The 23,269-nt window shown below is 45.4% G+C and overlaps 1 protein-coding gene across 1 annotated transcript in view; it reads left to right on the top strand.

Annotated features, from left to right (window-relative positions):
- ACER2 (alkaline ceramidase 2) overlaps positions 1–23,269 on the top strand; it is a 40,819-nt gene that overhangs the window by 5,686 nt on the left and 11,864 nt on the right. Inside the window, exons 2-4 of the mRNA XM_004600175.2 lie at positions 855–969; positions 2,273–2,414; positions 13,945–14,082. Of these exons, the coding sequence (XP_004600232.1) occupies positions 855–969; positions 2,273–2,414; positions 13,945–14,082 (395 nt within the window). The remainder of the gene's footprint in view (positions 1–854; positions 970–2,272; positions 2,415–13,944; positions 14,083–23,269) is intronic.

The following is a 23,269-nucleotide window of genomic DNA, read 5'->3' as shown; positions in this document are numbered from 1 at the left end:
TCAGTACTCAGGGGACCGGGTGTGGGGGTGTGTGCCAGTGATTGAGCCTGAGCCTTCTGCGTGTATATCACACACTTCAGCCCTTTGGGATGTCTCCTTTCCCCAAATGATATCATTTTAAAGCTGATAAGAAGCTTGTAAATTTAACCTTTACCAAAAAGTAGGTTTTATTAGGGTGAGAAAGCTGAGAAAGGGTGACTGGGGATAACTAAGCTCCCCTTTAGTGGACCCAAAAGTAAAAACTCTCTTTGCTGGTTAAAAGGTTTTAGATGTTGAAATGACCATTGTTCAGTGGAGATCTAATCTTGAAAAATATTCATGCAAGGGGCTGGAGCAATAGCACAGCGGGAAGGGTGTTTTTGCCTTGCATGTGGCCGACCAGGTTTCAATTCCCAGCATCCCATATGGTCCCCTGAGCACCGCCAGGGGTAATTTCTGAGTGCAAAGCTAGGAATGACCCATGTCCATCGCTGTGTGTGACCCAAAAGGCAAAATATATATGCTATATATATATATATATATTTATGCAAGTAACTGACAATACTTCATAATTTGTGCAGAGATAGTGTAAAAGCCGTGGGTTCTTTGAATCAAGAGAAGTACCTGGATAACTTAAATAGAATGTAGTGGTTTTTATCATCAAAGAGGTGGGAAGGGACCCTTTAAATGATTCCTTAGGGAGGTTTAAATTTCCTTGGCTGTGTAGCTTCAGTGTAAGGAAGTATAAGCACTTCCTGACAGTCTATGGCCCTATTTATTCCTTTGTGCAAAGGGCAGAACTCAGAATAAGCTGCTTTATTTTTTTTTCCCTTTTCTTTAATACTCATCTTTTTGTTTTGCATTTCTTCCCCCAGATCAGCAACGTCTTGTTTTTCATTTTACCGCCCATCTGCATGTGTTTGTTTCGTCAGTACGCAACGTGCTTCAACAGTGGAATCTACCTAATATGGGCCCTTTTAGTTGTAGTGGGTAAGTGGATTTGTTTGTGAGCACGCTTTGAAAGGGAGGAAATGGAATTCTGCACTCTTCCTGTTCCCTTTGAACAGTATGTTTTGTAAACCAAAGTCATTCTGATGTCTGAGCAAACTCTTATTTTGCGTGTGAGATGTCACAGGAAGAGTTCTTGTGCGTCTAGGCTTGTTCCTAAGATTGGCTGTGCCGATCATGAACTGCCCGTGAGAGTCCATTTATGTAATAGCTATTGAGGTCCTGCCAATGCGATTTTCTCAGAACTTCTGAAGAAAATCTTGTGAGCTATTGAACTCTGATGAGACTGTGATTTATTTATATTTTGTTTGTTCCTGGGCCACACCCAGTGGTGCTCAGGGCTTACTCCTGGCTCCGTGCTCCAGGATCACTCCTGGCAAGGCTCCAGGGGTCAGTAGGGGTGCTGGGGACCAAACCTGGGCTGGCTGAGTGCAAGGCAAGTTCCCTACTTGCTGTCTTATTGCTGCAGCCTGAAGCTGTGATTTCTAATGGAATAAGAAATAAAAAAAAAACAAACAAACTATGTTTGAGGCCAGAGAGATAGCACAGTGGAAAGAGGGCTTATAGCCAACCTGGGTTTGATCCTCACCATCTCATACGGTCCCCTGAGCCTACCAGGAGGGATTCCTGAGTGTAGAGCCAGAAGTAACCCTTGAATATTCCCAGTGTAGCCCATCCCCCCCAAAAAAACCCTTCATATTTGGGGCTGGAGGGATGGTGCAGCAGGTAAGGCCTTTTGTGCTGCCTCTCTGGATTTAAATGTATGGTCCCCCAAGTACCTCAAGGATGATCTCTGAGCACAGGCCCGGGAGTAAATCTGGAACACTGCCAGGTGTGGCCCCCAATCCCAAAAGGTTAAAAAAAAATAAATTAATTTAAAAAATTCCAGATGTTTAAACCTATACTGTTCTGGGAAATACTTGTATAATTTACATTTCCTTCTATAACTAGGCTGGGAATTCTCAACCGTGAGAGAATGGTGACTTTTATTTACTACCTTTTCCCCTGAGGGTGCAGTGGAAGAAGACAGAGTATGTTTGTATGTTTTACTGAATTTAATAACATCACTGGCCTAATATTTGGGCCCTACTTGAATCCTCTTTATCAACTTGAAGTTAACATGCAGAGGTGGTATAAATTTCTTCCTTCAGGTTTGTTTTTCAGAGAGAAAAGGCTATCTGGTAATTGAGACAGTTATTGGCAAAGGACTATTCTTTCACAGTATGTTAAATTTGTGAGTCTCTTCTGTGATGACCTTTTTTTTGTTGATTGTCATTGGTTCTAGGAATTGGATCCGTCTACTTCCATGCAACCCTTAGTTTCCTGGGTCAGATGCTTGATGAACTTGCTATCCTCTGGGTTTTGATGTGCGCCTTGGCCATGTGGTTTCCTAGAAGGTATCTTCCAAAGATTTTTCGGAATGACAGGTAAGCTTGGATTACACATTTTTGCATGTGCCATGAGGTTTAACATGTTTAATAGTGAGGATTACATTAAGAAAAATAATATACAATAGAGCTCAGCCTAGTGATGAGCTTATAATGTAATTGTTTAAAATAGCTGCTGATTATTTGTGGCATGATAGTATAAATAAGATGATAACATAAATGATAACAAAATGATAACATAAATGATAGTATAAATAAAAGAGATAACACAGGGATTAAAGGCACTTGCTTTGCACATGGCTTAACCCAGTTCAATCCTCAGCACTGCATATGGTTCCCTGAGCACTTCCAGGAGTGATCGCTGAATTCAGAGTCACAGTAAGCCCTAGCACCACAAGTGGATAGAGATGACTTGAGTGCTGATTTAGAGTTTGATCAGGGAAAGCCTTTATTGAGGGGTTTTCTGAAGTTTGTTCACATGAAACAAAACAAAACAAAAATAGGACCCAAGTGATAGTATAGTTGGTACGGCACTTGCCTTGTACGTGGCCAACCTGGGTTTGATCTCCAGCACCCCATGTGGTCCCCTGAGCACTGTCAGGAGTAATTCTTGAGTGCAGAGCCAGGAGTAGCTCCTGAGCATCTCCAGGTGTGGCCCCCAAAACAAACAATCAAACAAAGGAGTATCCTCAGCTTCATAAAGATAAGGAATGTTCTCTAAACATACTACCCACATATTTCTTTTTTTGTTTGTTTGTTTGTTTTTGGGTCACACCCGGCAATGCACAGGGGTTACTCCTGGCTCTGCACTCAGTAGTTACCCCTGGTGGTGCTCAGGGGACCATATGGGATGCTGGGAATCGAACCCAGGTCAGCTGTGTGCAAGGCAAATGCCCTACCCGCTGTGCTATTGCTCCAGTCCCACTACCCACATATTTCATACAACATCTTCATATAGGATACCAAGTTTTATCTCTGGATCAGTAGTTTAGAATTGCAGGTTATATCAAGCAGTGTGTGTTTAGGGAAGAGTTCTATCAGAAAAGTGAGAAGAGTTTACACAGAGTGTCCCTGTGCTCTGAACAGCCACTGGAGTCAAGAGGCTACTAAAGATAGATACTATCTATTCACGGAAGTACTCATGAAAGTATTCATCTATTCATGAAAAATACTGGTTTCAAAAGTCAACTTGTAGATTTGGAGAGACAGCAAAGGTGTCCAGTGCTTGCCTAGCATGTGGCCCACAATCCCCAAAACCACATAGGGTAGCTCTAGGTATGGCCCAAAACACCCTCCACTAAGAAAAAGGCACTTTGTAGAACTGAGTGTATCTTCTACTACAGTTTTATTTTTGTTTTCTTTTTATAGTTGTAGGGGCTGCACACACGTTGCTGGTGGTGATTATAAGGCATGTTCTACCACATGAGCCACATCCCTACCCTAATTTTAGAACAAATGAACTAACCTTTTTTTGGTTTGTTTGGTTTGTTCAGTGCTCAGGGTTTACTCCCAGCTCTGTGCTCAGGGATCACTCCTGGCTTTGTGCTCAGGAATTACTCTGGGCAGGGCTGTGGAGTGGAGGGTCGTATGTGGTGCTGGGACTTGAACCCAGATGAAAGGCAAGTACTCTACCCATTATACTATCTCTCTGACTCCCTAACCTCTTTATGAAAATAGATTTTTGTTCACAAAAAGGTTTAGTAGAAAAAGAACAAGTACCATTCACTTCAATATGTGTGATTTGTGCTATCTGTGTCAATTTTTAATTGACTTAAAAATATAATTTTTTACATAGTTTTGGAATCACACTGGCAGTGCTGGACACTGCTTCAAGCTTGGTACTGAGAGGTTGGCCCGGTGGTGTTCAGGGGACTACTTGTGCCAGTTATCAAACCTAGAGCTCAAACCCAGGACTCCAGTGCATGCAAAGCATGTCCTCTGACCCCTAAAAATGTGTTTTTAAATGAGGCAGGGAGAAACCACACTTTAAACAGATAACTACACAGACTTCATCCTGCATAACAGGATTTGAATGAAATGGCATTATCTCTGAGTATCATCCCGTGGATACAAGTACTCTTAAGAAGGTTATTTATGACAAAGAAAGTGTGAATTAGCTGTTCACAGTAGAAGTGAAAAGGAAGTTACTGTTGGTCCATCATCAACTTGCTGATGCTTTCTCCTCGACTGTATCCTCGTATGTCCATGTTAAGTATCCATATAGTAATAACCACGTGGCAGGTTGCTTGAGACTGCCTTCCACTTCCACTTCCTGTCTGCTAGTCTTGCTTCCTTGTTCAGCTGGAGGAGAATGAGTGGGTTTTTCTGGGATGGGGTTGGGGGCAGAAGTGAAGGGCACTTGGCAGTGCCTGGAGGTCACTGGTGGGCAGGGGTGTTTTGAAGCTGTTAGTGAAACAAACCATTGACACTTTGGCTTTTCTGTTGTCTCAGAAGGTGCTCACCAATTCGCTCCATCCTTTTCCTAAGTCTGGCGTGTGTTAGGAGTCACTCTGCCCCTTAGTTGTGATCTTTCAAATCCTGGGATTGGAGAAAGAATCTGAGGAAATGGGAATGAAAGTTTGGTTTGTTTGTGGTACTCCGGGGTTCTGGGTTGAAATTCCCAGTGGCAGTTTTTGTTTGCAGGGGATTTTTGGATCACACCATTAGTATTCAGGGGCTACTCATGGCTCTGTGCTGTGAAACCAGTGACAGTTTTTGACATGCTTATGAGAGAAAAATATTTTCTCATTTCTTTGTTTTTTTAAAATGCGATAACAGGAGCGGAGTGATAGCACAGCGGGTAGGGCGTTTGCCTTGCACGCGGCCGACCCGGGTTCGAATCCCAGCATCCCATATGGTCCCCTGAGCACCACCAGGGATAATTTCTGAGTGCATGAGCCAGGAGTGACTCCTGTGCATTGCCGGGTGTGACCCAAAAAGCAAAAAAAAAAAAAAAAACAAACCAAAAACCAAATAAAATGCGATAACATTTTATTTAAGACACATAAGCAGAGAGAGTCTCACAAGGTAAAGGAAGAGAAAGTTTGCATCCCAAGTTGGGGTGGAGGTGATTCCAGAACGGAGTACACCGTTTTTCCTCTTTTCTGAAGGTGAGAATGAGGGGCTGTTGTCATGAGTGGCAGAGAAGAAGGTGGAGACAATGGCTGTAGTCACAAATCATGCCAAGTTTACTCATAGTAACACTGTAGCACTGTCTTCTCGTTGTTCATAGATTTGCTCGAGCAGGCACCAGTAACGTCTCCATTGTGAGACTTCTTGTTACTGTTTTTGGCATATTGAATACGCCACGGGTAGCTAGCCAGGTTCTGCCATGTGGGTGGACAGGATACTCTCAGTAGCTTGCCGGGCTTTCCAAGAGGGACGGAGGAATCAAACCCGGGTTAGCCAGGCAAACGCCCTACCCACTGTGCTATCATTCTGCCCAAGTTTACTCATAGACACACTAAAAGCAGTGAAGGAGGCTGCGACCACTTAGAAATTTCCCATCCATTGCCAGCTATGGTAGGGTTTCTCTGGGACAATGCAGGGACCCTGACCCCCACTGTCTCCGGTTATGGGCTGAGCTTCACAGGCATGCCCCTGGCTTGGGAGACCACCTGAGTTGGAATTCTACCTTTCCAATAATATAAACTTGTCTTGACTCCTTTTTTGGTTTGTTTTGTTTTGGTGCCACAGCTCAGGGCTTATTCCTGGCAGTGCTCAGGGCAGCTGTATGGTATGAGGGATGCACCTGGCATCAGCCCTCTACAAGGCAAGAGCCGCAATCCCTGTACTGTCTCCTGCCTGGGACACTTTTTCTATTTTTTTCGGCTGTAAAACTCAGTCAATAACGATATCTCCTCAGGGTTCTTGTGAGATGACCCTATCATGCACTTAATCTAAGTCCCAAGAATGTGGCAAAAGCCCAGGTTTGCTCTCCAGACTACCAGGGCCTGCAGAGATTTTTGTCCTTTGTCAGAGACGGTCATGAAGATTAAAGGAGGAGATAGGCACTGCAGATCTAGGTAAATAGCGGAAAAGGGAAAATAAAGTACATGTCGTAGGAGAAGGAGCTCACTGTTACAGGATTTTAGCTCGACTTGTCTGTCGTCATTTTTCGGGTGATGTGGAGAGCAAGAAGACCAACCCCATTGTTTATGGGCTTTATGGCCTGAACGTGGATGCAATTGGCAGCTCTCCTGGGGAAGTGGCAGGCTAGCCCAAAGATTTTAGACCAAAATCAGGATTTCTGAAGACTGGGGATTGTCTCCTTTAGCTTCCTGAACTTGCCAGCCAGTTAGCATGGCTCTTTCGCAACTTTGCTGAATATTCTGGAAGCATATTCAGAGGACCGGGGAGATCCCTCAAAGGGCTGCAGCACAGGCCTCGGTCAGAGTTGGCAATGCTCAGAGCAGCACCGAACTCTCTGGCTTGCTAGTAGTGCTAGTGTGAGATCTCTGGAGAAGTCACAGAAAAACGGCCTTCTTGCTCTCTGCATCACCTGAATATCCCAGGATCCATTAAGCTGTTGAGTGGCTATTGGTAATAGCTAAGCAAATTGAAACAGATAAGACTTTGGATAGAAATCTGCTTTTTGTATTTGAAATGATTATTTATTATTATTGGCAGTAATACTTGGTTTGGGGGCCACACTTGGTGATGCTCAGGGATTACTTCTGACTCCATGCTGTGTGATCTCTCCAGCCCAGAAATACACTGCTTTTAATAAAAGGCTTCGATACGTATTTTTCATAGTAAGTAGAGAATGTAAAAGAATCTTGGCACATGGGTTTAAAATATATGGGAGAATCATATAAAATCATATGAAATCTAAAGCACAGGCTCTAATGAAGAGAAGGACTCTATAACCGGTAGCAGTTAATATAAATGACTAATATAGATATCTTGATAGATATCTTGAAGATAAGAATGTCTAGAACAAGGAAATTTTTTTTAATTTAATAGTTTATTTTTAATTAGTGAGTCAACGTGAGGGTACAGTTACAGATTTATACATTTTTGTGCTCATGTTTCTCCTTACAAAGTTTGATAACCCATCCCTTCACCAGTGCCCATTCTCCACCACCAGTAAACCCAACATCCCTCCCCCGCCTCCCCAGTCCTGTCTCCCCCCACCCCACACTGCCACTATGGCAGGGTATTCCCTTTTGTTCTCTCTTTCTGATTAGGTGTTGTGGTATGCAATAAAGGTGTTGAGTGGCCATTGTATTCAGTCTCTAGTCTATATTGGGCCCGCATCCCCCACATGACCTCCAATCACATTTTACTTGGTGTTCCCTTCTCTGAGTTGCCCAGAATGAGAGACCAGCCTCCAAGCCATGGAGACAACCTCCTGGTACTTATTTATACTATTCTTGGGCTTTATACTATTCTTGGGCGTTAGTCTTATAGTCTATTATTCTATAGTTAGAACAAGGAAATTTTAAAGTTAGTAGCACTATAGCACTGTCATCCTGTTGTTCATCGATTTGCTCAAGCGGGCACCAGTAATGTCTTCATTGTGAGACTTGTTACTGTTTTTGGCATGTTGAATATGCCACAGGTAGCTTGTCAGGCTCTGCTGTGTGAGCAGGATACTCTCAGTAGCTTGCCGGGCGGGCTCTCCAAGAGGGACGGAGGAATCGAACCTGGGTCGGCCATGTGCAAGGCAAACACCCTACCCGCTGTACTTAGAAATAATGTTGTTTTGAGAAAAAAAGCTCTCTTTTCTCCACTAGAATATCCCAGGGTTCATTCAGCTATTGAGTGGCTATTGGTAATTTTCAAATATTTTTTGTTTTGAGGAAAAGCCAAGAATTAGGACATCCTAGGCTAGTGGTATTCATTTATTAATGGAGTCGTAGGAAATCACAGGCTAATTGCATCCATCTCTTATATAATTTATTACTTCATGATTTTTATGATTTTTGCCTCCACAAACTCGAAGGACACTTCACTTTATATAGTTTATGTTGTTTTTAAAAATCCTGATCAGCAAAAGCTATGGGCCAGAGTCTGTCTGTCCTGTTCTCCCACTTGGAGGATGACTTTGGGGCAGCATCCTGAACTCTCTGGGCCTTGTTACTTACAAAATACTAGGGTTGAGGCCGGAGCAATAGTACAGCGGGTAGGGTGTTTGCTTTGCATGCAGCCGACCCAGGTTCAATCTTTGGTATCCCATATGGTCTGCTGAGCACCCCCAGAAGCAATTCATGAGTGCAGATCCAGGGGTAACCCCTGAGCATCACTGGTGTGACCCCAAAAAATAAAAAAATCAAAATAAAATATTGGGGTGGGGGCCCCTGTGCTAGATCAAATGCTGTAGCTCAAAAGTTCCTCAACCTTTTAAATCCTGTAGACCAGGATCTCAGGCTGGCAGTTACAGGCAAGATGATCGACCTGTGGCTTCCAGCCTTTCTGTACCTGCAGACCCACACTGTTCCATGGACCAGTGGTTGAAGACCTTTGCTAGATCTCCAACTCTCAGGGCAATGGTTTTATGAACATTGTGTTTTAGTGTTTTTTTTTTTTTTGTTTGGGGGCCACACATTCTCCTGGTCCTGTGCTCAGTGACTTGGGGGAGACCACTGTAATACTGGGTATCAAGTCAGAGTCTGCTGCACGTAAGGCGAGCACCCTAACCCCTGGGCTATTTCTGCTGCTCAGAGTTCTATTTTGGTCTTACTGAATATTTTAAGGCAGTTAATTATTTTTAAGTTGATTTTTAAAAATTGACGATAACTTTGGCATTTTGTTGGGTTCGGTTTGGGTTTTTTTTTTTTTTTTTTTTTTTGCTTTTTAGGTCACACCCAGCGATGCACAGGGGTCACTCCTGGCTCTGCACTCAGGAATTACCCCTGGCAGTGCTCAGGGGACCATATGGGATGCTGGGAATCGAATCCGGGTCGGCTACGTGCAAGGCAAATGCCCTACCCGCTGTGCTATCACTCCAGCACCCAAGTTGGGTTTGGTTTGGGGTCACTGCTAGCTCAGGAGTTACTACGTGCTTTGTTCTAGGAGGTTGCTTCTGGCTGTGTTTGGTAGGCCATGCAGTGCCAGGACTTGAACCTAGACCTCCTCCTGCGTGCAAAGCCATCTCCACCCCTCTCTCTTTGGCTCTGTTGGGGGAACACCGGTTTACGAGAGTGTTACTGCTTATTTGTTTCAGGGGTACAATGTTCACTCACCAGCAGCCACCACCAGTGTGCTCCGTGACAGTCCCATCTCTTTCGACCCGGTAGCTACCTCAGATCTGGGGTTGGAGTCTGAGTTTCTTTTTCTGGACAGTGTCTTCCCTTGTAAAGCAGTGACTCATAGCCAGGGATGATGTTTCTACCCTCTAAGGAATGGCTGGAAGTTTGTGGACATGTTTTTATCTCATTTATTTCTCTTTTAGCTTCAGCGCCACACCTCACTGTGCTCAGGAGCTGTTCCCACTCTGCCAGGGCTCATTCCCAGTAGTGCCCCAGGGACCATGTGGTGCCTGGGATCAACCCCAGGGCTCCTGAAGGCAAATCATAGGTTCATCCCTTTGACCTCTCACCCTGCCCTTGTTTTTTGATGGTCACACAAAGGAAGTTTTAGAATCCATAAAGTTCATTTTACTTCAGAAGAATAAAATGGGCTTTACCAAATACTTGATATAAAAATATTGGAGAGGGTGGAGAGACAGTACAGTAGTGCCTTGCAAGCAGCTGACCCAGGTTCAGTCTTTGGCGCCCCATATGGTTGTCTAAGCACAACCAGCAATGACCCCTGAGTGCAGAGCCAGCCTAAGCCTGGAATATTGTCAGGTGTGGCCCCATTTCCCCCAGCCCGCCCCCAAAAGCAAGACACAGAGTGAAAACCATGACTTTAGAAAGTGCTTAAAAGAAGGAAAGTGCCTCCCATAGAGGGAGGCTGGGGGTGGGGGTGGGGCGTTGGGGGATGGTGGTAGGACAACAGGGGACATTGGTGGTGGGAAATGTACACTGGGGGAGGGATGGGTGCTGGATCATTGTATGACTGAAACCCATTTATGAACAGCTTTGTAATAGTCTATCTCATGAATATTCAGTTAAAATTTTTTTAAAAAATATTTTTAAAAAAGTAATGTGGAGTTCATGCCCAATTCAATCAGCTGAATGGCTGAATAAATAGCAGTACTCTTACATTTAAAAAAAATAAAATAAAAAGTGTTTAAGACATGGTAGCAGCATTATTATAATCCCATTATGTGGCTGGTATTGTGTAGCCAGAATGTGGTTTGGGAGATGTGGGCAGTTGGGACACTTCGTGACTCCTGACTTTATATTCCAGCATCAGACCATGATGCGCTGGAAAGTTGAAAGCAGAACCAGACACGCAGGTCGTGGTGCTCGTCGTCAGTTTTAGAGCAGATGCTTTCCACTGCCAGCCCGCCAAACTGTAGACCACCGCTGGTTTGAAGCAGTGAATCCCAGCCCACCTGGTGTGCAGCCCGGGGCGGCCACTGAACCTGTGTGTGAAAGTTGAACAGCAGAGGGTTAGAAAACACTGGGGGCTGGGGGAGGGCTGGCTGTGGGATATTCTGTAGTCCCTTGTAGCTGAGGCCAGTGGGGCCTCCGGGGCCAGCTGGCTTTCTGCCAGGCATGTGACCCCTGTTTACTTTTGCCAGTGGCGGATCCCTGCACTGACAGGATGTCCTGGTTGGTGAAGCTCCTTCCCAAAGCACATTCCTCCACACCCTCTGGCCGTGATGTGGGGTGGTGTCCCTCAGTGTTCTTCAAGAAAGCAAGTTGCGTCAGGTTTTTTGCCTTTGAACTCTTTGGCAGGACTCTGCAGAGCCTTTGGGAGAAGGCAGCCAGATTTCCCCTGAGGACGTGCTGTTATCAGGAGGTGGCTGTTCTTTAAAGTGACGTTTATTCTCTGGAAGAGAGATAGGGCAGGAGTGTTTGCCTCATAAGTGACTGAGCCCAGTTTGATTCCTGGCACCCTATGGAGACCCCCTGAGCACAGCCATGTATGGCCCTCCCAAACCCCCAATCTAAAATAGAATAGCATTCATTCTCAAATGGCAGGTACACAATTAGTGGTTCTGGCATTAAGCAATGTGTTGGACATTTTCATGGTGACAAGAACACCAGGAATGCAGGGGGTCTTCATTTCCATGGACATCCCTCAGAGCTGGAGCATTCAGTGTCTTCCCCAAGATGCCACAGCTTTTGAGGGATGGAGACATGCAGATCTCAGGCTGGGGTCACCAGCATCTGTAGCCCCCCCGCATTACTGTAAACCATTGGCTTCGAAGGGTGGTGCAGTTCAAAAGTTGTCGCTTATGTATTAATTCAATGCAGAAAGACCCGAAGAGGCCTTTGGTATGTGTCAGAGAACCTTGAACCATGTCAGAGAGGTTCTGTGGGAGGGGTGCCGGACAGAGTCAGTGTACGGAGTAGGTGACCAGCTGAAAAAGGCCAGCCAAAGCCAGGGGAAAACAGCACTTTCCTGAACATTTGCTGCCAGGATCCTCTCCTATGTATGCACATACTTAACAAATTCATTTCTTGATTTTTTTCCCCTGTGTGAAGTTCAGGGCTGTGATGCCGATTCATTCCAGTCAGAGTTAGCAGCTTGATGAATAACTTCCCATGCCTTGATGATAAACAGGTTTCCTCCTGAAGAGATAACGTTTGTAACGTGAAGGTTTCAATGCGCTTTGATTTCTTTATCATGGAATTTCATCCCAATTAATTTGCTAGCTTAGTTGGCTAACTGTGACCTGGTTCCGGGCTCCTGGCCAAAATAAATCGTGCTAATGAAGAATAACAAACTTCAGGAAAAGCTTGAGCTCCTGTGTTTCAGAACTTAGAGATCATCTATTCCTGACTTCTTGCTCCACAGATAAGGAAGTGGAATCTCTGGGAGAAGAGAGGGAGCGTGTCCCGAAGCACGTCACCACTTGTGGCCCTTTCTCCCAAAAGTACCGCTCCGAAAGCGGGTGAAGACAGGGCAATAATTATGCTAAGACCCCAATCTATCAAAAACTTAACACAAAATTGCAGTGGAGGGGCTGAAGTGTTAGTACAGGGGGTGGGCTGCTTGCCCTGCACATGGCCCACCCAAGTTCAATTCCAGCACCCTGTATAGTCTCCAGGAGTGATTAGGCGATTCCTGACCTCAGAGAGAGGGAATAAGCCTTGAGCACTGCTGGATGAGAACCTCAAAACAAAAACAAAAAGTTGCAGTGGGTTGTCAGTACATATAAACATTAGAATTTTAAAAACCTTTCACTTTTTAAACATTTATTTTTTAATTTGGGAGATTTGGGGACTATACCTACCTTCGTGTTCAGGGCTATTCCTGGTGGTGCCTGGGGGCCCACAGGTACTAAACCTGGGTCGGCCACATGCAAGGCAAGCATCTTAACCTCTGTACTTTTTCTCTGACCTTTCATTTTGTGTTAGATACATTTTTGCTTATGTGTGCATGCGCTCATGTCACATTGGGCAGTACTCAGGGGGCTACTCCTGGGTGGGTCCTCAGGAGTAACTTCTTGGGGGGGGCATTATCACACCCAGCAATGCTCAGGGGTTATTCCTGTCTCAGGGGACTGTATGAGATGCAGGGGATTGAACCTGGGTTGGCCGCATGCAAGGCAAGTGCCTTACCCACTGTTCTATTGCTCTGGCGCCTAGCCCTAGTTTTCTTTTTAAACTAGGACAAGATTTTTTTTTTTTTTTTTTTTTGGTAAATAGTCTCTGTTTTTTGTTTGGGAGCCACATCTGGAAGTTCTCTGGGGTTATTGCCAGCTCAGGGATTGCTCTCAGCCTTGCTGGGGGGACCATGTGTTCCCAAGACTTGAACCTAAGGCTCCATTGTGTAAGGCGTGTGCTCCAGCCCTTTGGCCATCTTCCTGGCCCAGTGGTTCTTGCTTTTCATTGCAAAGTTCATACATGTTAACATTGTAGAACAGGGGTTGAAAAACTATAATCTGCAAATGACATAGGTCCATGTCTGTGTTTTGCAAATCAGGTTTTATTGGGGGCACTGCCATGCCTGTTCACATATTTATTGTCTTCGGTGACTGGTAGTCATTGCAGAGAATCTAACTAGTCATTGCAGAGAATCTAACTAATCAATCCTAAAATACTTAATCCTTTCCCCTTTACAGAACAAGTTTGCCAAACCGTGCTATAGATTATATGGAAGGAAAAAACAGAAACAAACAGACATAGAAAAGTAGCCTGGGTTTTATCTCTGGTACTACATCAAGCCATTTTGGGGGTCAGAGCAATAGTATAGCAGGTAGGGTGCTTGTTTGCTCATGGTCAACCCAGGTTCAATCCTCAGCACCCTCGTATGGTCCCTGGAGCCATGCCAGGAGTAATCCTTGAATGCAAAGCCAGGAGTAAGCCCTGGGTGTGGCCCCAAACAACAAAAAACACTTTTAAGTGGAAATTCCGTTGAGCATGAATGGTTTTGAGACTATTGGCACGTGGGGAACCAGTTGTTTTCCATCTGTGCTCCCACCAGCAGTGCCTAGACTTTGCCATTCCACAAGCGCTCCACACCTCCTTTTGCTAATGATTTTGGTTTGCTTTCACCCACTCAGGGGCAGGTTCAAGGTGGTGGTCTGTGTCCTGTCTGCGGTCACAACAGGCCTCGCGTTTGTCAAGCCTGCCATCAACAGCATCTCACTGATGTCCCTGGGGCTGCCTTGCACCGCGCTGCTCATTGCAGAACTCAAGAGGTGGGTGCCTTTTGTCTCCCTCCCCTTTTTGCTATTTCTGTGCAAGAAACATGCCAGCTCTTGGTTCTTTGTCTGCTCCTGAGTGTGGCAGAGAAGTTTGACTCTACGCAAAGAGTTAGTTTCTCACTGTTGAGCTGGAAGCAAGCTGATGGGTTTTGTTCAAAATGTTAATCTCATTTCTGAAGAGGGGACCAGCTGTTGAGTGATTGTAATGCATCCCAGTGATCAACAAGCTGGCTCAGCAGGGGCATCTCAAGAACCTGGCACTCACCTAGGCCGAGGGGGCCAGATTCATTAATGTACTAGGGAGTGGGTTTATTTATAAGACAAGAATAAGGAGGAAAAGGTTATCCTACAAAGGTTATTGCAAAAAAAGCAAAAAAAGGGGGGGGGGTGGCTGGAGCAATAGCACAGCAGGTAGGGCGTTTGCTTTGCATGCGGCCAACCCAGGTTCGATTCCCAGTATCCCATATGGTTCCCTGAGCACCGCCAGGAGTAATTCCTAAGTGCAGAGAGCCATGAGTAAGCCCTGTGCATCACCAGGTGTGACCCAAAAAGCAAAAAAATAGGTTATTGCATTTACACACAAAAGGAAAAAGAGAAAGGGGAAAGAGGAAGTAAATTTTTATGTCCAAGGAAATCTGACCTCTTGGACGTTGCTGATGGCAATATTTCTCTGTGGCTTATTTACAGTTTATTAGGTCTAGCTTCTACTGTTTGCATAACTGTGTTCCTTTTGGGAAGCTCTATACTTAACTCAGGTCAGACCCAGAAGGATTTCCATTTAGATTTTTGGTCCATGACTATCTTCTGCCCCTATTCTAATACATTTGGCCACTGTCCTTATTTGACAATCCTTCTTTTTCTTTTCTCCCACTGTAGAAGTTCATGTTCATCAATTGGCTTATTGTTATGGACATGGAGTATCTTAATTGAAATTGGCATCTGTGTCCCTTTGTGCTCAATGTAATAGGTTAAGCCACATTCTCTCTCAGGCTTTTGTTTGTTTGTTTGTTTGTTTATGCCATACTTAGGGCTTACTCCTGCCTTTGCTCTTAGGGATCACTCCTGGTTCTGGGGTCCAGCTGAGTCAGCTGTGTACAAAGCAAACACCCTACGCACTAGACTATCACTCTGGCCTTCAGTCTTTGTTTTTAGTGAAAATGCACCCACCCTCCCCATTGCTTTGTTATTATCAGCTCTACTAGGCAGAATCAAAGGTGGTGGCAGGGGCTGCGACAGCGGGTAGAGCTCTGGCTCTGCAAGTAGCCAACCCCCGTTTGATCCCTAGCACCCTCTCTGGTCCCTGGAGCCCAGCAGGAGTCCTTGTTATTATCAATATTTTTGTTATTATTAATATTATTAATGTTTGGGGCCACACCTGTAGCCCAGCAGCAGAACCAGGAGTAATCCCTGAGTACTGCCAGGCGTGGCCCAAGACAAAAACAAACCAACAAAATACAAAAGGTGGTGAAAGAGGTACTTAAACTTGCTGGCTGGCAGCAGGACATTGTTAGGTCTTGTCTTGTTGGCTTCTTTGAGGACTGTGGAAATGAGAAACCCATCTCAGAGCCAGGCTAAAGTTCCTCCAAGAGTATAGCAGTGTCTCCTTATGAGTAGAAAAATAGATATTTGAATAAAAAGCAAAGTTCTCGAATACCCTGAATTTTATTTGCCTTGTGCACGGTCAACCCATGTCCATCCCTGGCACCTGTCAGGAGTAACCACTAAGCCCTACCTGTGTGCCCAGTACCCCCACGGCCCCCACCACACACACACACACATACACACCAAAATGCTGGTGTTATTAGCCTGACATATTAAAATTGTCTTGCTACATCATCATATTACTTGAAAAAGTTGGAAAGCTTCTTAGTAACCCTGAATGTGCCTGCTCATTCGCTTACTCACTCGACCAGTGTTGATTGAGCTCTTGCCCAATGCCAGTTACCATGGCTCTTACTCAGAGGACTCATCAGAATCCCTCAGGCAGCTCACTGCAAGCATAGGTGCTTAACTGTGCCCATGCAAAGGTTTTGATTCTGAAGGTCTAGGGTGGGGGCCTGAGGATTTGATACTTTTGGAGTGGGACCATGGCCATTTGAGTTCAGGGTGTATTCTTAGCTCTGCATTCAGGCATCACTTCTGGTGGTGCTCAGGGGAAGGGGAGCATATGGGGTGCCATGGATTGACCTCTGGTTATCTGTATCCAAGGGAATCACCTTATCTGTGTACAGTTTCTCTGGCCTGCTTTTCTGTTTTTTTTTTTTTTTTATGATCACTTATCTTAAGAGAGTTGTCTCTCCCATGACCCTTTCTTGCCCTATTTGTTCTCAAGTTTCTTTCAATCTGGCTTCCTTCCTCATCTGTATTGTGAACTGTTTTCTCCAGAATCATTACCACTCTTTAGAAATTATTATTGTCATTGTTATTATTCATATTAGGTGTTTTGGGCCCCAGCCAGCTGTATTTAGGGCTTATTCCTGGCTCTGTGCTCATGGATAAGTTTTGATGCTGTTCGGGGGGGTGATATATGGTCCCAGGGATCAAACCTGGGTTAGCTGTGTGCAAGGCAAGTGCCTTATCTGATATACTCTCTCTAGTCTTCACATTTGATTAGCATATTTGTTGTAGAAAAGTTAAAGTGTAGGGCCTGGAGCAATAGTAGAGAGGGTAGGGCATTTGCCTTCCATATGGTTGAACAGGATTCAATCCCCATCATCCCATAGGTTCCCCCAAGCACCACCAAGAAGTAATTCCTAGTGCAGAGCAAGGAGTAACACCTGAGTACTGAAGGGTGTGGCCCCCAACCAAAAAACAAAACAAAACCCCAAAAGGGAAAAGTACAAGTGTAAATATAGTCAAAGTGGAAAATAAACTAGTCACTTATTAAATGAAATTAATATAAAATTACTTAAAATTTGCTACTTACAAAATGACACATATGATATACTACAAATTTAACTACCTCAGGCCTGGATGTGGCTCAGTGGTAGAGCACAAATACTAAATGTGTGACCTTATATTAATGCATTTAAATAATATTCTTATGTTTTAGCTTTTGTTTTTTGGGCCATACCTTGTGGCAATTTCTGACTTTTTGCTCAGGAATCTTACTGGCAGAGCTCAGGGGACCATATAGGGTTCTGGTGATCAAACCTGGGTCCACAGTGTGCCAGGCAAATGCCCTACTCGTTTATAGGGGTCAGAGATATAGACAGTAGGTAGGCACTTGGGTTTCATGCATAGAACATTCCAGCACCACATCCTCCACCAGTGTTGCCACTTCTCTTCAACGTTTTCTCAGGGCCCTCCCAAACACCCTCTTTCTTGCCCCATAGACTTTTTAGTCGTGTGTCGAGGATTAACCCTGTCTGGTACCTGGGTAGATAATTCAGCCATATTTGTCATCTTTTTTTCCTTACCTCTACCTTTCATCAAGGATAGTTTAATCAACCTAAATGAGTGGTATCTACCTCTTCTACTCTGTTCTCTCTTTTGGGGATCTTAGGATTATTATTTAGAAATTCCCCCTAATATATCCTGGGTGGAGATGCTAGTTGTACTGACATGTCAGAGTTTCTGGGCCTTGAGGGACTGGCTGCCGTGGCGTGGAGCCTGCTTATCTATTGCCAAAGCCAACTCTGATTTTGAAGCTCTTTGGAAAACACACAATCTAAAAACTGATAAAGACATCTGAAATGAATTTTTGTAATAGTCTAGGGTTGCTGGTTTTTATGAGGCCTGAAGTGAATAGACTGTTCTGGATTTGGCCCTGTTTCTTGAAATTTCACTGCAATCTAGTTTATTTTAACTCAAGTCTAATAATATGTTTTAGCCTATAATTTTGTTAAAAATAGCTTAGGGAAAAGGAAAATATTTTTAATTCATAATACTCAAACAAGAGCAAATATGGAATACAATGGCTAGTGAAGAATATTTTAAATAAATTCTGCTCCAGATTGGGGTCTTTAAATAGAGAAACATATTTCCCTTTAGTATTCTAATCTTTCTAAGTAGTTACAGAGTAATATATGTCTATTCTATATGCAAAACCTTGCTCTTAAAAGCAAGCCATTGTCACAGCTGAGTGGTCTTATTATCAGTTTTACCAATTGCAGCCGCATACAGAGTATTTCTCTCTTCATTTAGGTTGGTCCTTTACATATGTGTTATTCCTATTTTGTTCCTATAGCTTCTTTGCTTCTGGAAATTGTCTAGGTGTTACCTGGCTCAACTTCTAGGTGAAATTTGTCTGTCTGTTTTTGGGCCATAACCCAAAAGCTACTCCTGGTTCTGTGCTCAGGAATTACTTCTAACAGTGCTCAGGGGATGATATGGGATGTTGGGGATCAAACTTGGGTCTGCTGCATTCAAAACAAATACCTTGAAACTGGAGCAATAGTACAGCCGGTAGGGCATTTGCCTTGCACATGGCTGACCTGGGTTCGATTCCCAGTATCCCATATGGTCTCCCCTGAGCACCGCCAGGAGTAATTCCTGAGTGCAGAGCCAGGAGTAACCCCTGTGCATCGCTGGGTGTGACCCAAAAAGCCAAGCAAAGAAATAAAAACAAATACCTTACCCACTGTACTATTACCCTGGCCTCCAAATAATCTTTTTGGCTTTATATTGAGCTGTACCCGCCAGTGTTCAGGGCTTACTTCTGGTCCTACGCTCAGTGATCATTCCTGTTGGGGTTCAAGGGAAGATATAGGGTGCCGGGGATCGAATTCTGATCCAGGTCAGCCACATGCAAAGCAAGGACCCCGCCCACTGTACTGTTGCTCAGGCCTCTACAGGGTGATTTCTGTTAGCCTACAAAACAGCTGAGTCTTGGGTTGGAGAGAGAGTACAGTGAGTGGGCAAGGCAATTGCCTTGTTTGTGGCATAAACTGCCAGGGGTTACTGTTCAATACAGTCAGGAATAGCCTCTGAGCACCTCCTTGTGTGGCCCACAATGGGAGGGGAGGGAAGGGAAGGGAGAAGGAAGGAAGGAGTTGGTTCTCAGTTCATTGGTTGAGTCTAGGAGGCGAAAACATACTTTTTATGGAGGAGACCCAAGTTTGCTCCTTGATACTACGTGGTTCCTCGAGCACCACTGGAAGCAGCTCCTGAACACTGCTGGGGTAGCCCAAGAAATAAAAACAAAATAAAACAAGAAATAAAAAATTTAACTCAGTCACATTTTTCCCAGCCAGATACATCTATTGCTACGTCTCCTGTACATTGCAGTTAAACTTCCTGAAAAGTGGTTTCCACCTCTGGCTTCACCTTTGCTCTTAAACCTGCTCCAGTCTGGATCCTTCCTGCACTTCTGTACTCAAACCCTGCCTGATTGTACATCCAGTGGTCATTTGCCAGCCTTCCTCTCGCTCCATGTTGCTCCCTGAGCTAGTTGCACAGCTCAGCTAAATCATTCTTTCCTGTGCTCCTGTGATCCCCCTTTCCTGGGCTTCTGCTGGTCGGGCTGGCTCCTTCTTAGTCTCTCACGACAGCGTCTGTCTATGCATGGTCATCTGTGTGAGGCCCTTAAAGTACAGTTCTCTCTGCTTCTCTCTCCTTGGACTTCCCCTTATTAGGGACCTCCTTTGCTTCCGTGCCTTCCACTCCTGTCCGTATGTGAGTGATCTCTAAATGTAGGTCTCACACCCGGTCCTCCCTTTTGCCTCCACCATTACGGACCTGCCTGATCTTGCCAACCGCATGTGTCACAGTGATCCCAAGCCACACTCCTGACCTGCCTTTTCCACATTTTTTTTTTTTTTTTTTGCTTTTTGGGTCACACTCGGCATTGCACAGGGGTACTCCTGACTATGCACTCAGGAATTACTCTTGGCAGTGCTGGGGGACCATATGGGATGCTGGGAATTGAACCCAGGTCAGCCTCGTGCAAGGCAAATGCCCTACCCGATGTGCTGTCACTCCAGCCCCGCCTTTTCCACTTCTAATTCTCTTCCTGTTGTTCCAGAAATTCGACCAAGAAACAGGTGCAGAGGCTTGAAAGATTAGAGGGAGAGCCAACTTTCCTTACACATGCAGACTTCACCTGGCTAATGCCAGAATGGGTTGAGCCATGAACACAGTCGACACAGAGCTTATATTGGTCAGATACAGGGTATCCTGATACGATGGGAACAATTTTCTCATCTAACATACATAACTGGTACCGCATACATAATGCTTGGCATAGTCAGCGATTGTCTTCAGTCAACTCTGCTTTTAGTTCCATAGAAATGTTTACTAATTGTTCCTGTGACCCTGTTCCATTCCTGCGCAAGCACCCAGATCGGTCTTGTTCTGCTCTGTTCTGGTCATGACTTTATGATCTGTGACCTATTCATCTTTGTTCAGCTCTTAGAACGGACCGCTCAGACGTCCTGCCTCTGGTTTCCCACTTCCCTGTCTGCGGTGGCAGTGAATGGGATCACTGCTCGCTCCGTGGCTCAAGCCAGAAACCTGACTGCCTCTCCTTTCCTGAACCTCCCGACTCATCAGGGTTGTCTTTTCCTGTCACTGCTGTTGCAGTTAATATAACATTCCAAGCCCTCACCATGACGTCTGCCTGCAGAAGCTCCCCTGCCAGGCATTCTGTCATTCTGTGTCCCCAACGGGCCTCATCCCTTCTTCCTGTCCCTCCTGCTTCGTGCCTCTTGGTGCTCAGCCTTCAGATTCTGTCCCAGATGACCTCACAGCACCCCAGACCTCTCCACTAAGGGCACTATCTAGTGTGTGGTGCAGGGTCTGTCTCCTTTGCTAATCCTAGATTCCAGGTGCTCAGGGCTACCTCCAGGCTGAACTCCTACCTGAACCGAGCAAGAAGAGACAAGTTGTTCGACAGCTTGGTTTCCCCTCACCTGTTATTTCTGGCGTGGGGGGGGGCACACCAGCAGTGCTCAGGAGTTACTTCCTGGGTCTGCACTCAAGAATTTCTCCTGGCTATACTCGGTGGATCGATGTTGGAGAGAGAACCCAGGTCAGGCGCGTTAAAGGAAGCGCCCTAGCTGCAGTGCCATCTCTCTGGCCCCTCATTGGCCTGTTTTGATTGAGTTCCCAGACAAGAGGATGCACAGTTGCTCTCTGTATTTCTTCCCGGGGTCTGCCTGCTGGTGGGCAGCTGTGAGCTGTGATGTTTCAGCCACTGCTTCTTGCTGTGTCTCCTGTTGGTCCGAGGAAACAGGAGGGGAGCTGCCCCTTAGCTTCCTTCTTTCTCAATGGCCTTCATTCCAAGAGCTTCTTTCGAGTGTTGTCATGCTTTTATGGTCCTTTTGTTTGTTTGTTTTTTTCTTTTTGGGTCACACCTGGCGATGCACAGGGGTTACTCCTGGCTCTGCACTCAGGAATTACTCCTGGCGGTGCTCAGGGGACCCTATGGGATGCTGGGATTCGAACCCGGGTCGGCCTCATGCAAGGCAAACGCCCTACCCACTGTGCTATCACTCCAGCCCCCTTACGGTCCTTTTGGAACCTCCTCTCAGATGACAAGGAAACAATTTATTTTTCTGTTTGTTTTGGGGCCACACCCGGCAATGCTCAGGGATAACTCGTGGTCCAGCAGTAAGGAATTACTCCTGGTGTGCTCAGGGAAGCCATGGGATTCTGGGGACCGAACCCTGGCTGGCTGCATGCAAGGCGAAGGCCTTACCCACTGTACTATCTGTCCAGCCCCAGGAGACAGATTTTTCATTGTGATTTGGGGTTATGACCTGACATTTACTGACATTTACAGTATTGTCACATTATCAAGTGACTCAGCTGACTTTACTTTTAAATCTTAAAAATGAAAACTATTTAAAAGTAGACTTTTTTTTTTTTTTGGATTAGAGGAGGAAATGTATTGTAAAAGAAAACTTTGCAAATAAAACAAAGACTTAGAAAGAGAAGAAATGAGAGATGGCCTCTTCGCCCCTTGGATGGTTTTCCCATCTTCAAATAGAGTCCTGCTGTAAATAGGACTTTTGTGCTGCTCCTTTCATGGAAGGGCGTGCTGACATTTGGATCTAAACTCTGTGAAACAGGAGAAAATCTAATGGGGCTCAGGTTTGGAAAAGAAGCCCCGCCCCTCCCTGCCCAGCAGCCACCTCCCCTCCCCCCGCCCCGCCCCTCAGTAGGTTGCAGCAGGACATGGCTCCCTGGCCTGAGGAGGGACAGGCAGTGTGTGCCCCAGACCTTGCTTCAAGATGCCAGCCCAGCCCCGCCCTCTTCGCCGCCTCCCAGCCCCCCTTCCCACAATGGCTAATCCCTTGACATTTTGCTTCTCTTGCTTCTTGACGACACAACAGAATAGCAGCACAAACACAAACACGTCCCACTTCTCCAGCCGGTCCCTGTCCGTGCCGGTATGAGCTCTAGCCAGGCTCTCTAGGCCTAATGAAATCGAACCTCCGTTCAGTTCAGCCGAGTAGACACGGATCCTCTTGTGCCAGACTGTCTCTGTTTATGTGCGTCAGTTTTTGTGTTAACTATTAAAATGGCTAGGCATGAGCCTGTTTGTTTCGCCTTTACAGCATCTCGCATGGACTCTTAAGAAGTGGGCGCCCAGTTAATGTGGTTACTGTTTTATTTGTAATGAAAAGGAAAAAAAAAGTTATACCAGTTTCCTGGAATCCACATGCAATTGTCCTTTGATTCTTAGTTTTAGCAATCCAGTCAGCACACGGTGGTTGATTTGTGCTTCATGCTTCATGACCCCCGATCTTTCTTGGCCAGCCCTACTGCTTGCACTGGGAATCCAATGGTTAGTTCCTGCTCTTTTAAAATCTAGACAGATATTAGACAAACAATTACCAAAGGTATGTCATTCTAGCTCATGACAGTGTGGTTCAGGAACATGTCGGAGTGCCATGGGGGACCTTGGTTCAATGGCAGCGGGGAATGGCAAGGAAGATGGGCTTGTGGGGAGGGGGGTGCTGTGTGAGGGGGCAGGTGGGTGAGGCCAAGCCTTTCACAGTAGCCTGCAGAGAAAGGGCAGAGCGGAAAGAATCATTACTACTTTCAGAAATTTGATGTGTTTAGCCCAGCTAGACATCGAATGTTGTCTTTAGTGCACTGTCACTGTCATTCCGTCGCTTATTGATTTGCTCTAGTGGGCACCAGTGACGTCTCCATTGTGAGATTTGTTACTGTTTTTGGCATATCAATACATCACTGGTAGCTTGCCAGGCTCTGCCGTGCTTGTGGGATCCTC

This window comes from Sorex araneus, chromosome 1 (assembly GCF_027595985.1).
Source record: "Sorex araneus isolate mSorAra2 chromosome 1, mSorAra2.pri, whole genome shotgun sequence".
Taxonomy (NCBI): domain Eukaryota; kingdom Metazoa; phylum Chordata; class Mammalia; order Eulipotyphla; family Soricidae; genus Sorex; species Sorex araneus.
Note: the sequence above shows the minus strand (reverse complement) of the source record. Positions and strands in the feature narration are given on the sequence as shown.